The sequence below is a fragment of the Sus scrofa genome, chromosome 1, assembly GCF_000003025.6.
Source record: "Sus scrofa isolate TJ Tabasco breed Duroc chromosome 1, Sscrofa11.1, whole genome shotgun sequence".
Lineage (NCBI taxonomy): Eukaryota > Metazoa > Chordata > Mammalia > Artiodactyla > Suidae > Sus > Sus scrofa.
Window position 1 is genome coordinate 252,527,901 of NC_010443.5, and position 13,843 is coordinate 252,541,743.

The 13,843-nt window shown below is 35.7% G+C and overlaps 1 protein-coding gene across 1 annotated transcript in view; it reads right to left on the bottom strand.

The window, feature by feature from the left end:
* C1H9orf84 (chromosome 1 C9orf84 homolog) overlaps nucleotides 1-13,843 on the bottom strand; it is an 89,171-nt gene that overhangs the window by 62,008 nt on the left and 13,320 nt on the right. The window contains exons 4-10 of the mRNA XM_021085151.1: nucleotides 11,194-11,356; nucleotides 10,894-10,990; nucleotides 9,476-9,626; nucleotides 8,599-8,700; nucleotides 7,173-7,281; nucleotides 1,877-1,971; nucleotides 913-1,155 (exon numbers count right to left, since the gene is read on the bottom strand). Coding sequence (XP_020940810.1) covers nucleotides 913-1,155; nucleotides 1,877-1,971; nucleotides 7,173-7,281; nucleotides 8,599-8,700; nucleotides 9,476-9,626; nucleotides 10,894-10,990; nucleotides 11,194-11,356 — 960 coding nt within the window. The remainder of the gene's footprint in view (nucleotides 1-912; nucleotides 1,156-1,876; nucleotides 1,972-7,172; nucleotides 7,282-8,598; nucleotides 8,701-9,475; nucleotides 9,627-10,893; nucleotides 10,991-11,193; nucleotides 11,357-13,843) is intronic.

A 13,843-nucleotide genomic window follows, 5' to 3' on the forward strand; every position in this document is an offset into this window, starting at 1 on the left:
TGGTTTTTAGTATATTCACAGACAGGTATAAACTTTATTATTATTGGAATTTTTTTTTTCATTTTGGGGGGAGGTGTAAACCTTGGGAGAGATTACTAGATAATATTGAACACTTAAAACTCAACTGGCAGGTCGAACAATAACCATGCTGGTTTGTATCTAGGCTGATATAAATAGAAAATGGGCTAGACGTTAATCATTTACAAAAGGAAACAAAATAATTTTAATTGAAAATGGCTAGAAATTTAAAGCTGACACTGCAGAATTTTTAGGACAGAAAAAGATTTAAGTGAGTTCCCACTGTGGCGCAGTGGAAACGAATCTGACTAATATTCATGAGGATGCAGGTTGGCTCCCTGGCCTCACTCAGTCAGGTATCCCGCGTTGCTGTGGCTGCGGCAAAGGCAGGCAGCTGCAGCTCTGATTCTGGGAACTTCCATATGCCATGGGTATGGCCCTTAAAAAAAAAAAAAAAAAAAAAAAAAAAAAAAAAGATTTAAGGATTAGCTAGTCAAATTTCCTCATATTTTTTTCAAGGAAGAAAATGGGGCTTAGTGATGGTCAAAGCTGTAAATTCTGGCAGCGCCAAAGTTGTACTGAATATTGGAATTTAATTACATTTTCCCAGTCACCTAGTGGAAAGCAAGTATCAAACATTTCTCATTCTGAAAATGTTTACACAAGTGATATTTACTATTATGTACTTACATTCTTTTTTTTTTTGGATAGAAAATAGCAATGTATTTTTTTAAAATATAATTTCATTGTTTACAAATGACACAAATACATTTCCATAGCTTACTTCTCCCAAATTTAGAGAAAGGTACATGGGTGATGTTACCACATCATATATGCTACACAATGACACATTATTTTTTTTGTGAAGTCTTGCATAGAACTATATGTACTTACATTCTAACTGAAGCACATTTGCAGGCAAAAATATCTCCAGTTTAGTATCATCAGAATATAGATTACTATGATACAAATATGTACTTAGATGTTCCAAAGTTTCTGTCACTATCAGGTTTAGTCCTGCTTGTTTCCACTCCTCTGTGTTCACAGGATTAACTTCAAGGCTTTCTTCTTTAATAGAAAGTATCTTCTTCAAATCTGTAACTGCACATTGACTGTTGGGCTCTTCAGTTCTTGGCACTTAAAAAACCATAACAAACCAAAAAACAAACAGTGAGAAACAGACCGCTCGGTAAAAAAGATGAAAAATCACAATAAACAGAACCACACTGGAAATTTCTTATAAAATGGATATAACTTTGTTTTACAAATTAGAAAAAAAAGTAAAAGATGTATCTAGTATTTCATCTTCAAGATACTAATATTTGTAAAAGTCCAAAATATTATAGCAAGAAAAGTCACATTAAGGTTTATTTCAATCAATGGAAACATCATGATGTTAAAACTTTTCTACTAATTAGGAGATAAAACTATTATTTTGTTTGACCATTTTAATAATTACTAAATTAATATATTTGATAATATTTTGAAGAATTAATGTAAGATGTATCAAATCAGAAATTCTAATTCATTATAGTGAGCCTAAATAAGAAGATATATTTGATCAGGTTTATGATGATCATTTCAGATATTGTGGCACAGAGCTTTCCATTTCATTACTTTTTAGTCTAAGTAGGGTCAGAGAATATTGAATAGAGGAACTAAAGTAGCACAGCTAATCAATGTTATTATTTGCATTAAAAGTATCTACCCAAAATGAGGAGTATAAATTTTGAAATCCTTTTTGGAACTGTGCTTTTTATGACAGTGCTTTCGGTAATGACAATAATACTGATGAATACATTTCTACCGATTTTCTTTTCATCTGCGCTATTTAGCATCAAAATCAATTAGTTTTTACCTCTAAGCAAAAATGAGTTCAAAGAGCTTCTACAGCTTTCTGATTGCCAAACCATATAGTATTTGTGGGCTGATTCTTCAGCAGTAAGCAAACTCCTGAAAACGAAGAGTTAAAGTTTAATACATTAATATGTTGTCTTTTTGTGCAATAAAATGTTAAAATATTTTTCTAAGTACTTTTAATATTCAAAAGCATGTCAAAAATTAAATCTCTTTTATAAAAACGTAAACTGAAATAGATCGTTTCATAGACTGAATTACTTAAGTGCTTCTTTCCTCCTCCCCTGAGAAAGTTTGGCAGTTTGTCAGCTCCTGAATCACTCCTGCTTGCCACTAAACCTTCTCTTACCTCTATTTCCTTCGATGGAATCTGGAGGCAGAGGGGGCTGACTTGGGAGGGTTTTAGCACTTCCTTCCATAAACTGTGCCAGCACCAACTGTGTAAACCACCCAAAATAAAACTGCAATTTACATAAATTTACTGTGCTTACCATACAAAATGGCAGCTTCAACACAAATTTTTACAAAATTGCTGTCCCCAAGTCCATTCTTAAGAGAATTACTTCTACTGGCTGAGAATCAGAAGTAGGAAAAAGTTCTGCTTGCTCTACCTTCTCAGGAAGTGACAGGTCCTAAAGTTTAGTTCAAGTCTTTCGATCTTGGTGGGTGTGTGAGTGAGTGATGTGTGTCTGTTTGTGTATTTGGGGACGTAAGGAGAGAGGAGAGAAAATATGTACGACAAGCAGAGTGTATCAGTAAATACAGCTCATTAGTAGCCATGAAGTTACTAGAGACCATTAATTCACAAACCCTTTAATCTATGCCCCAAACCTTCCGCTCCCCTCCTCAGTGAGAACTGATAGTGTTCTGCTTCTCTGTTTATATGAAACATACATGAGCATGCTAATTACAGGTACTGCTAAATTGATAGTTCTGGTCAGTAACAGATAGCTAGGTCTTATGTCTAAACCATCCAAGTTACCCACAAAATCCAAAAATCTGGCATGAGGTAGCAATATTTGTGAATTTAGAAAATTCTTGAACCTTACCAAAGTCTCTTTGATAATTAAACACCTCAAATTAGAGGCAATTATTTTAACCTGAAAGGAAGGGGAACTATTCAGGCAAGCCAGGTCCACTAGGAAACCATTATATAGACAAAATTCTCATGCTTAATTTCTGAGGACATGTCTGAATTTGATATATTCTTTGGTCATATATAAAAGTATATTCACAATTCAGTAATCAGTTAGTATGCAACTAAAGGCTTATGCTATACAGACTTTTCTTTTTAGCACCATAAAATCTAGCGTAGAGTTTTATATGTGGTAGGCACTAAAAGTATTTGTTAACTGGGTATATATCTCAAGCTAAAATGCTGTGTTCTGAAATAAAAATAAAAAGCAGCAATGTATACATCTAAGGATAACCTGACCCCCTTGCTGTACAGTGGGGAAAAAAAAAAAAAAAAAAAAAAGAGACCAATTAAAAAATGACCAGAAAAAAAAAAAAAAGCAGTAAAAGCAAGTTAAAGGTACAGAAACATTACATATTACTTTTCTGTTTTTTTTTAAACACTTTACCTCTTTGTTTTTAGTTTCGCAGTTGAAGTGTAAATCTCTTTTTTAAATAGGAATTTTTAAGTTTTTATATTCATGAACCAATGGAAATGATTTATATTTTGCTAGTGCTGAGACAATTCCTTTAAAGTATTTCAAATGGCCGTGGGATCTTTGGCTAATTTAAAAGCCTTTTTGTTCAAACTTTGGCAAATCAGAAAAAAACAGGTAAGACTTAAGTTTCACAAATTCTCATTAGATATTTGAATTATAATAATAAGCAGATATATAACTTGTGTGATTAAAAGGAGTTTACTATGGTTTAAGTAAATACTTTCAATATCAGATTGAAATTCGAGATTATACTAATTTCAGCTAGTTTTTGTTTCTAATTGCAATCTGCCTCATCAGATGGATTAGAGTATATGGAGTTGGTAAAAGAGTAAAAGAGCACGCACACAAAGAACTATAGGGCCTGCAAATAAACATATCGCAACTTAGCAAAGGGACTAAAAATATTTAAACAAATTGTAGGTAGTTTCCGTACTCATCTCATGCTATTTTTTTAAGAGCTCATATCTGGTATAGGCAGTTCTAGTTCACGGTAGAGTTCCGTACAGCACAAAGTTACCCCCCAAAGGAAATACGCCTTGGCTAGAAAATGAAGATAACTGGGGCCCTCAATGCCAAGCTCCTCCATCTTATGCTGTCACACCTTCTTGAGACCACTAATGGAAGTCAGAGCATCTGGCGATGAGATGCTCCAAGTGCTTCCAATAATCTAACAGCACTCTCCTCTTGGCAGATCAGCCAATTATAGCTAAGAACTCGAAACCCAGCACAGAGAACTCCCAGGGTCCACTCTGAGAATAATTTATTAGGGACTTGTAGACTTTCCTGTAATTTTCCTTAAAATGTGTTATTTTAGGACACATTAATTTCCAGGATTACAGTGAGGAAGAAGGGGGCTTTACTGGTTATGTTCTTAGTTGTGTAAATAGCATACGAAGTAGAGGAATGTGGTTACTTTATTCCAGGACGGCAGACTAACCTAACATTAAAAAACATTAAGGAGTTCCTGTCGTGGCGCAGTGGTTAACGAATCCGACTAGGAACCATGAGGTTGCGGGTTCGGTCCCTGCCCTTGCTCAGTGGGTTAACAACCCGGCGTTGCCGTGAGCTGTGGTGTAGGTTGCAGGCACGGCTCGGATCCCGCGTTGCTGTGGCTCTGGCGTAGGCTGGTGGCTACAGCTCCGATTGGACCCCTAGCCTGGGAACCTCCATATGCCGTGGGAGCGGCCCAAGAAAGCAAAAAGACAAAAAAAAAAAAAAAAATTAAGTTACAGGTATGCCATGTTATATAAGACAGCAATCAAAACTATCCAGGACAAAGATGCTGGGCTACTAAGCTATGCAATTTGGCTCAAACTAGAATATGATGATCCAACCTTGTAATATCAATTTTGAGGGGATTAATGACCATTCTGTGCAGTAACAATAGGGTACTGAACAGATTTGTGGATCGATGTTGGGTTCTACATGTCTGGTTTTCCCAACACCAATACCACAGTGACAGAGGTAAACAAGGTCAGTGGATATCCTCCGTTAAAAGATGGGATGTTACCCCTGGTACTCCTAGGGGAGTAAGTTGATAACCAAATCTCTTGATCAACCATCTCACACACTGCTCTGTGGTCCTTGGCTATTCCTGATCAGAGAGCTATGACAAATCTTTTAGAAGACCTCAAAACAACCCTGTGTGGTGTGTACTATTATTATCCTAATATTATAGGTAAGGAAACTGAGGCACAGGGCAATTAAGGTTACAGAGCTAATAAATGACAGAGTTCGGCGATATGGCTCTTCTTCAGGGCTCTTAACTACTGATGGTTAAGTATGGGCTCAACTGTATCCTCCCCAAGATTCATATGTTGAAGCCCTTACTCTCAGTACCTTAGAATGATTGTATTTGGAGCTAGCGCTTTTAAAGAGGTAATTGAGTGAAAATGGGGGTGATTAGGGTGGAATCTAATCCAATATAACTGATATCTTTTTAAAAAGAGGCCATTAGGACATAGACCTGCATGGTGGAAAGACCATCTGAAGACAAGGGAGAAGACAGCTAGCTACAGGTCAAGGAGAGAGGCCTCAGAAAGATTCCAGCTGTGCTGAGAGCTTGATCTTGGACTTCTAGTCTCCAGACTATGAAGAAATAAATTTCTATTGCTTAAGTCACCCAGTCTACAATATTTGTTATGGCAGCCCTAGAAAACCAATACACGAAATACATGTATTTCATAGCAGAGTGCCAATAGAAGCAGTGCCATTGGCAAGCATCCACTGGCAATGTCCTAAGCAGGCAGTTTGAATTTTAAATTAAAATTTTCAAGTTGCTTATTTATTTTTTGGCCCTACCTGAGGCATATGGAAGTTCCTAGCCTGGGGATTGACCTGAGACTCAGTAGCAACCCAAGCTGCTGCAGAGGTAATGTTGGATCCTTACCTCACCAGGCCACCAGGAAACTCCTTTTTTAAGTCTACAGTAGTTTAAATAAATTCTATTAACTGTTTTATTTTTCATTAGTAGGATAGCATCTGTTCTTTATTCTTCAGACCTTTCTTTATTCTGAGTTAATATTTCTACAATGAATATGTTTTACTTTTATAGTACTCCTTGAACATATGAGCTATTCTTTTTTTTGCTTTTTAGGGCCACCCCTATGGCATATGGAAGATTCCAAGGTAGGGGCTGAATCAGAGCTGCAGCTGAGGGCCTACACCACAGCCACAGCAACACCAGATCCAAGCTGTGTCTGAGACCTACACCACAATTCACAGCAATGCTGGATCATTAAACCACTGAGCAGGGCCAGGGATAGAACCTGTGTCCCCAGATACTAGTTGAGTTCTTAACCCACTGAGCCACAATGGGAACTCCCACATCTGTTATTATGTTTAGTTTTTTTAAAAAAAGAACTAAGGGATGAGAAAAAAGAGAAATATTTATAATTTTTTTTCATATTTAGGAAGCATCTTGCTGGATAGTTTTGGTGGTTTTACTTTGGGAATTCAGATTCCATATGTGTTTTTTTTTTTTTTTTTTTTTTTTTACATTGGAAGGACTTCTTAATACTCCAGAAATACTTCAGTTGCTAGACTCCAAGTAAGTTATTGATTTCATAACTTCGGCAAAGATGTATATATCCTAATTAGCTAAAATAATGTTATATATCTGGCACTATTCCTTTCTGATTCAAACCTAGAATTATATTACATAGGGATAGTTTTCCATAGAGTTTATGTCAATTTCTATGCCTCTCCCTATAGTACACCATCATAATTAATGAATACTGTCTTATTTGGTTACCTATCAATTTTGTAGAGGAAAATACAGCCACAGAAGGAACTCAAGCTTAATGGTATTATAGTCTCATTCAAGATACTAAAAGTATAAAAGAGCCTGGCTACATCACTTACTAGTTCCCACAGTTTACCCAGTTCCCTTCTGGACTCAACAAATGTTACTGATTTTTGGGTGCCTTTCTAAAGATATTTTATGCATATAAAACAATTATGTACATACATACTCACATATTTCCTTCAGTTGCTTACTATAGACAGTTTTATCTTACTTTTTTCCCACAGAGAATCTTAGAAATTGACTTTATATGGAGAGATTTAATTAAAGATTGCTTGTTCTGAATTGCAATTTGAATTCTAAATATAATCTTTACTTACATTTTACAAACAGGAGAAGATGGAAATGTCTGAAGTCCTGTACATAATGAGTTCGCTAAAGAATGTCGATCTGTTAGGTGTAGATGAGTTAGTGGCATTTCTAACTCTACTAGGATACCTAAAAATTTAAAAATCATTTTTCATAAACATTGAATAAAACCAAGAAATTCATAACTTTCTGTAAGCAACTATTATGTTTGATCATTCTGTTACAACAAAAATTTTCAATCAAAAGAAATCTGGATTATTGGAAATATAGAATTATAGTTTAATTTCCATCTATATAAAGGATTATAAAAAAAGGATTACATGTTTATCACATGGTATCTTACCTATTATATTGGTGTTTTAAAAAAATACATTGACAACTAAGCTTTACTAAGTTTACCATATAAGATAAATTCTAAGACTATGTGTAATAATGTTTTTAATTCTGACAATTTATGTTGTCAGTACTTAGGAAATAGTAATATTTTGAAATCCATGCTAAATACTGGTGATATTAAGCAAATAATATTAATAGAGGGTAATTATTTGCCTTTATAAGTCTGCAGTCTAGGTGGCCTAGCACAGAATTATGTTTTTATAGGATGGGGTTAAAAAAACTAATTCTTATTTATCATAAGCAGTCTGTGTTTCTATCACTTTCCTCAGTAAAGCAGTATACTTCCAAATAGATGATTAACATGATCCAATTATAACTGTAACTAAATAATAGCATCATCAACATAGTCAGGGAGCAATACAATCTGGTATTAATACGGAACAAAAGATAATTCTGAGGTTCCAAATTTGGTAGGATAGTGATATTAACAATGATAAATTGCCTTGGCGATTAAAACATTAAATGTACAAAAGTGTAACAATGGTCAGTAAGATTGCTAATACTGAGGTAAAATACAAAATTTTATTTACTGAGCTATAAAATGACAAGATTTCTATTTTTAACATTAATGCTATTTCTTTCATTCTTCTTCAATCTTTGTAACTCTCCTCTATATGTTATTCAGTTTTGTCTTTTTTTCTCTTTCGGATGCACCCATGGCACATGGAAGTTTCCTGGCCAGGGGTTGAATCTGAACTGCAGTTGCAACCTACACCATGGCTGCAGCAACTTAACCCACTGCACCCAGCTAGGGATTAAACTCACGTCTCAGCAGTGACCAGAGCCACTGAAGAAATAACACTGGATCTTTAACACATTGAGCTCTACAGTGGGAACTCTGGCATTATTCAGTTTTGATGCTGGAAGGATTTAATGACAGTAACAAATGAAAAGAGATAGAGTTAAAAAAAAAACAAAAAAACTTGAACTGCAATAATCAAATTTTAAACATAAAGTTTCATAGTAGACTTTATATTTGTATTGTACTTTTACATCATATATAGGTTCCTTTAAGCTTAATGATTCATTCAAAATTTCTACCTGGTTCCCCATACTCTGGTTCACACTGACTTTGAATGGCCAAAATTTCTGTGGAGCTACATTTTATATCCTCAATGTCAATTCCATACATGGTAGTAAGATCTGAAAAGAAAAGGAAGAAGTCTACTATCAGCAAAAGTACTGTGATATTAGTTTTTCTGTAATCTTGTTCATTCTTCTGTGGCAATGTCTCTGTTTCATTTAGTAACCATCAGAGCCAAGAGAAGGCTGGGAGTGTAATACCACAGTCATTCAGAAAAGTAGTCACCTGCTCTTTCCATCAGCATTCATAGATTTGTGTCCTGCTACCAAGTCCATAGGCCACCTGCAATTCTGAGCTCTGCCTGATTTTCAAGTTCTGGTATAAATTTGATCCACTTACTCAGGTTGGCTTTTCAATGTCAGATCTGAGCCTCATCTACAACCTACACCGAAGCTCATGGCTAGACTTTTAACTCACCAAGTGAGGCCAGGAATCAAACTTATATCCTCATGGACACTAGTCAGGTTCTTATCCTGCTGAGCCACAACAGGAACTCCTGAATAATAATTTTTTTTTTTTTTTTTTTTTTTTTAGGGCCGCACCCATGGCACATGGAAGTTCCCAGACTAGGGGTCTAATCAGAGCTATGGCTGCCGGCCTACACCACAGCCACAGTAACACCAGATCCAAGCTGTATCTCCGACCTACACCGCAGCTCATGGCAATGCCAGATCCTTTAACTCCTTGAGCAAGGCCAGGGATCGAACCCATATTCTCATGAATACTAGTCAAATTCTTAATCCTCTGAGCCACATCAGGAACTCTGAGAACAAGAATTTTTATAACAAACATTATTAAGTAGTTTTAACAACAGACTTTTAAATTAACTCTCACCTCTTTTGAAAAGCTTTTCATTGTCATCTACATAATTTATTATTTCTGGCATTAAGTTTAATGACTCCTTCAGTTCTGAGAGGGATGGAATATCAACTTCTTGTTTGAGACTTGTAGATATTAAGAATTCACATTCAGGCAAAATTGATGGCTAAAACAATATATAAGTAAAACAAGTTTTTAGTGATGTTTTCCAAATAAATATTTCTGAATTCATAGCTATATTTGCCTAATTGGTGTACCAAATTTTAAACTAAACCTACATTTAAAAATTTTATTTTTTTATTTTAAAAAAATTGTATACTTTATTTTTTTATGGCCATGCCTGCAGCACATGGAAGTTTCTGGGCCTGGGATTGAATCTGAGCCTCAGCTGTGGCAATGCCGGTTCCTTTAACTCACTGTGAGGGGCTGGGGATCGAACTCACATCTCCACAGTCACCCAAGCTGCTGCAGTCAGATTCCTAACCCACTGTACCACAACAGGAACTCCAACGCAAAAATTTTAACTCTCTGCAGACATTTTATTTAGAATATAAGTGTAGTAGCCAAAAATATATTTCAAGCAGTGTTGTGAGTAATGTCCTTATGGCCACTGATTACATTGGTGATGTACAATATCCCTAAACACAGAAATAGCTTCTTTTGGGCTAATAACAAATTTTAAAAATTCTAAATTAAAAACAATCACTGCATCAAATAAGAACTGGTGAATGGGGATAAGTAAAAAAGAGTAGATGGAATGCAGTGGATCTTTACTGCATCCCAGGGGATATATTTCTTTTTCATTCCTACAGAATTGGATTCTTCAACGAGTGAGACTGTGTGATAACTCTTGGAATTAACAGGGGAGGAAGCAGGGGGACTGCAGAAAGGTGCTAATTGGTGAATTAATATTTTACCATGGGTGGTAAGTTTTTTGATTGTTAAAAAAAACATTTAAATGCCTTAAGGCCATTTATATATATATATATGTGTGTGTATATATGTGTGTGTGTGTGTATATACATATATATGTATATATATGTGTGTGTGTGTATATATATATATATATATATATATATATATATAAAATGATTTAATGTCCTATACCAGGTATATCGATTAAAATAATTGGGAGTGGTTTTTAAATTCCCTATACCTGGGCTGCACACCAGCCCAATTAAATCAGAATATATTGGAGTAGGATCCAGGATGCAGAATTTTATTAAAATTCCCCAAGTAATTCCGATGTGTATCCTTCTATCTTTGAAGAAAATTTACTCCTTAATTGATACATGTAAAATCCATTATCAAGTCTTTTAAACTTGACAATAATAGATGATAAGTATATATTACTACAATTTATATAAGTGTGATTTACGGACTTTCATTTAAAAATTACGGAAAACGAATATTACAGCCTTTTTTAAACCTACTGAATCTTCTAACTTCTTCTGAGAGAAGTTCTCTTTATCCATGTAAAAATCTTCTTTCAAAAAATCTTTCAAATCTCCTTGAAAAGAGAAACACTCCCTAACAAAAAATAAAACATTAAATTAGGGTTTACTAAAAACAAGGTACATATTAAATGCAGTCAATCAAAATTCATAGTGACAAAAACTAGGGCTGCAGTAAAGCAATCATAAAATATTATGATTAATAACATCTAGACTCATGAGCATACAAAAAATATTTTCTCCTCTTAAAAATATTTACAACACTGGGCAATTAGGTACCTGAAAAAATTAGTTGCAGTGAAGATCTGTCCTTTGAAATCTAAGAGAGGGTCCTTTACTAAAAATAGTTTTAGCCTACTCAACAGAGTCTGCAAAGTTGGTAGCTGACTTTTATAGGCCATCAAATTATTTACAAAAATTATTTCTTCATCAATAGACAAATCTGAAATAAATAAGAAATATAAAGGCATCAAAAAAAAAATCTAAAAGTTATACAAAAGGATCCAGGTAGTTACTATAGTCAGCCATCAGATACAGTTGGGTTTTCAAACATATTTTACATTTTTTAGTTCGTCATTTTATTGTGCAAATAAAGTATGTAGCATAGTACTTGGGTACATAGGTGGAAAGAAGCTCAATAAAACTTAGTATTATTTAGTATACTGAGTAGTAACCAAATATCCTGAAATAGTTGTAATGGCTCGTATTTTTTTCCAACAAAATTAATGTAATCAATGGAGGAAAAATCTCTTATGGCCTCATGCCTCAAATAGCTGGAGAGCCTCAGCAAAATTGTAAAGAAAAAAAAAGCATTCGACTTTTGCCCACCTAGTCCTTTCTCCTCTGCATGATTTTACCTTTTGTTGTTGTTGTTGTTGTTGTTTTTTGTCTTTTTGCCATTTCTTGGGCTTCTCTCGCGGCATATGGAGGTTCCCAGGCTAGGGGTCTAATCGGAGCCGTAGCCACCAGCCTACGCCAGAGCCACAACAACACGGGATCCGAGCCGCGTCTGCAACCTACACCACAGCTCACGGCAACGCCGGGTTGTTAACCCACTGAGCAAGGGCAGGGATTGAACCCGCAACCTCATGGTTCCTAGTCGGATTCGTTAACCACTGCACCACCACAGGAACTCCGATTTTACCTTTTAAATTCTCCAGTTCATCCTGAGACAGACATGTAGGGAATGGAGGTGGTCTACAAAGCTTACAAGTGAGACCAATTCTGATTCTAGCACTCTAAAGTTTGTTCAAACATGTTTGATTTAAAACTAATTACAGGGAGTTCCCTTTGTGAGGCAGAGGAAATGAATCCAACTAGTATCCATGAGGATGAGGGTTCAATCCCTGGCCTTGCTCTGTAGGCCAGTGGGGATCCAGCATTGCCATGAGTTGTGGTATAGGTCACAGAGGTGGCCTGGATCCTAGGTTGCTGTGGCTGTAGTGTAAGCTGGCAGTTGTAGCTCTGATTCAACCTGTAGCCTGGGAGCTTCCATATGCTGCAAGCATGGCCCTAAAAAGCAAAAAACAAACAAACAAACAAACAAAACAAACCAAAACCAAAAAACTAATTACAATGACAACTAATATAGCAAAATAGCTACCACAGAAATGTGATATATCGGACCTATTAGGAAACATACTCCTAACAGTAAGTTGCTGGAAAAGGTTTTTCCTCTCTACCCCCACCCTACCATGTTTGAGTTACTTTAGAAGCTCAGCTAATAGTGTCAGTGCTTTAACAGTTTCTGGGCTCAGGGAGGGAAGGTAAAACCTACCTCCATTCCTCAATAGTCTCTGAGTGGAAAGAGAAAAAGGAAAATGACAAACTGCTCAGAAAGCCAAGTTCCCCAAAGCAAAAGTCACCTTGAAGGGGAAGTAATAGTCTCTTGTTCTGGGCAATGGCCTCTCAGTTAAGCAACTTTAGAATGCCATGAGGGAGGAATAACATGAAGTGATGTCTCTAATGACCAAATACGTCATTGGTATATGTGTGTGCTTAATAAATCTGTGGTGTAGAGCAGGCAGGCAGGGCCATCCCTTTGCCTGGGGATAACTTAAAATGCCAAAAAAGAACTTGTTATAAAAACTAACCTCCTGAGAGACTATTTATGGGAATCTGTTAAATTCCCAACCATCACGGGCCAAGAACTTCCCATGATACACCAAAGAAAGCTAGCCAATCTGTTCCATAACTAAGCAGGGTTTACTTGAGACAATTTAAAGATGGTTCATTCATATATCCAATCTGTAGGTATTAATAAAGTCATATTAACAGTAAAAACCCAAAGGGCATTCATTTATATTTCCATCTTCACCTCCCACTTCCAAAACAGACCTAGTCATCTTTCCTTTCTACAGGCTCATCCTAGTACTTCTGGGAATCCAGGAGGGCATTTATCACTTATGAGGTCTTGTTTTCCAACTACCCTTTTTTGATGGAGCCACTTGAGGGCAGCATCACACCATAACCAATGTTCTTTATAACTACACAAAGGTTGTTTTACCAAGGATGCTACCTACTTACCTTCTTATAGCTATACAACTTGTCCTGGATTTTTACACTCTTACCACTAGTGTATGTGCCAACACAGATATAAGGAGACTGTTTTCCTCTATTGTAAAGGAGTGTTAAATTGTCATGAAGAAACAAAATTCTGGCTAGTTAACTATGAAAAGAAGAAGAAAAAAGGTCTACTGACAAGAAAGTAGATAGATGTGTTCTTTGCACAAGATACTTTTGTCTTAGAAAACCCAACATAAATAAATGAAAACAATTAAGGAGTTCACTAAGGTGTCTGGTAAAAATTGGAAAATCAATAGTTTTGAAATATATATAAAAACCTTATCATAAGGGTTGGGAGACCAGCAGGAGAAGCTCTCATGCTCTGCTATGACAGCAGAGCCCATCAGAAGAAGAAAGACACCTC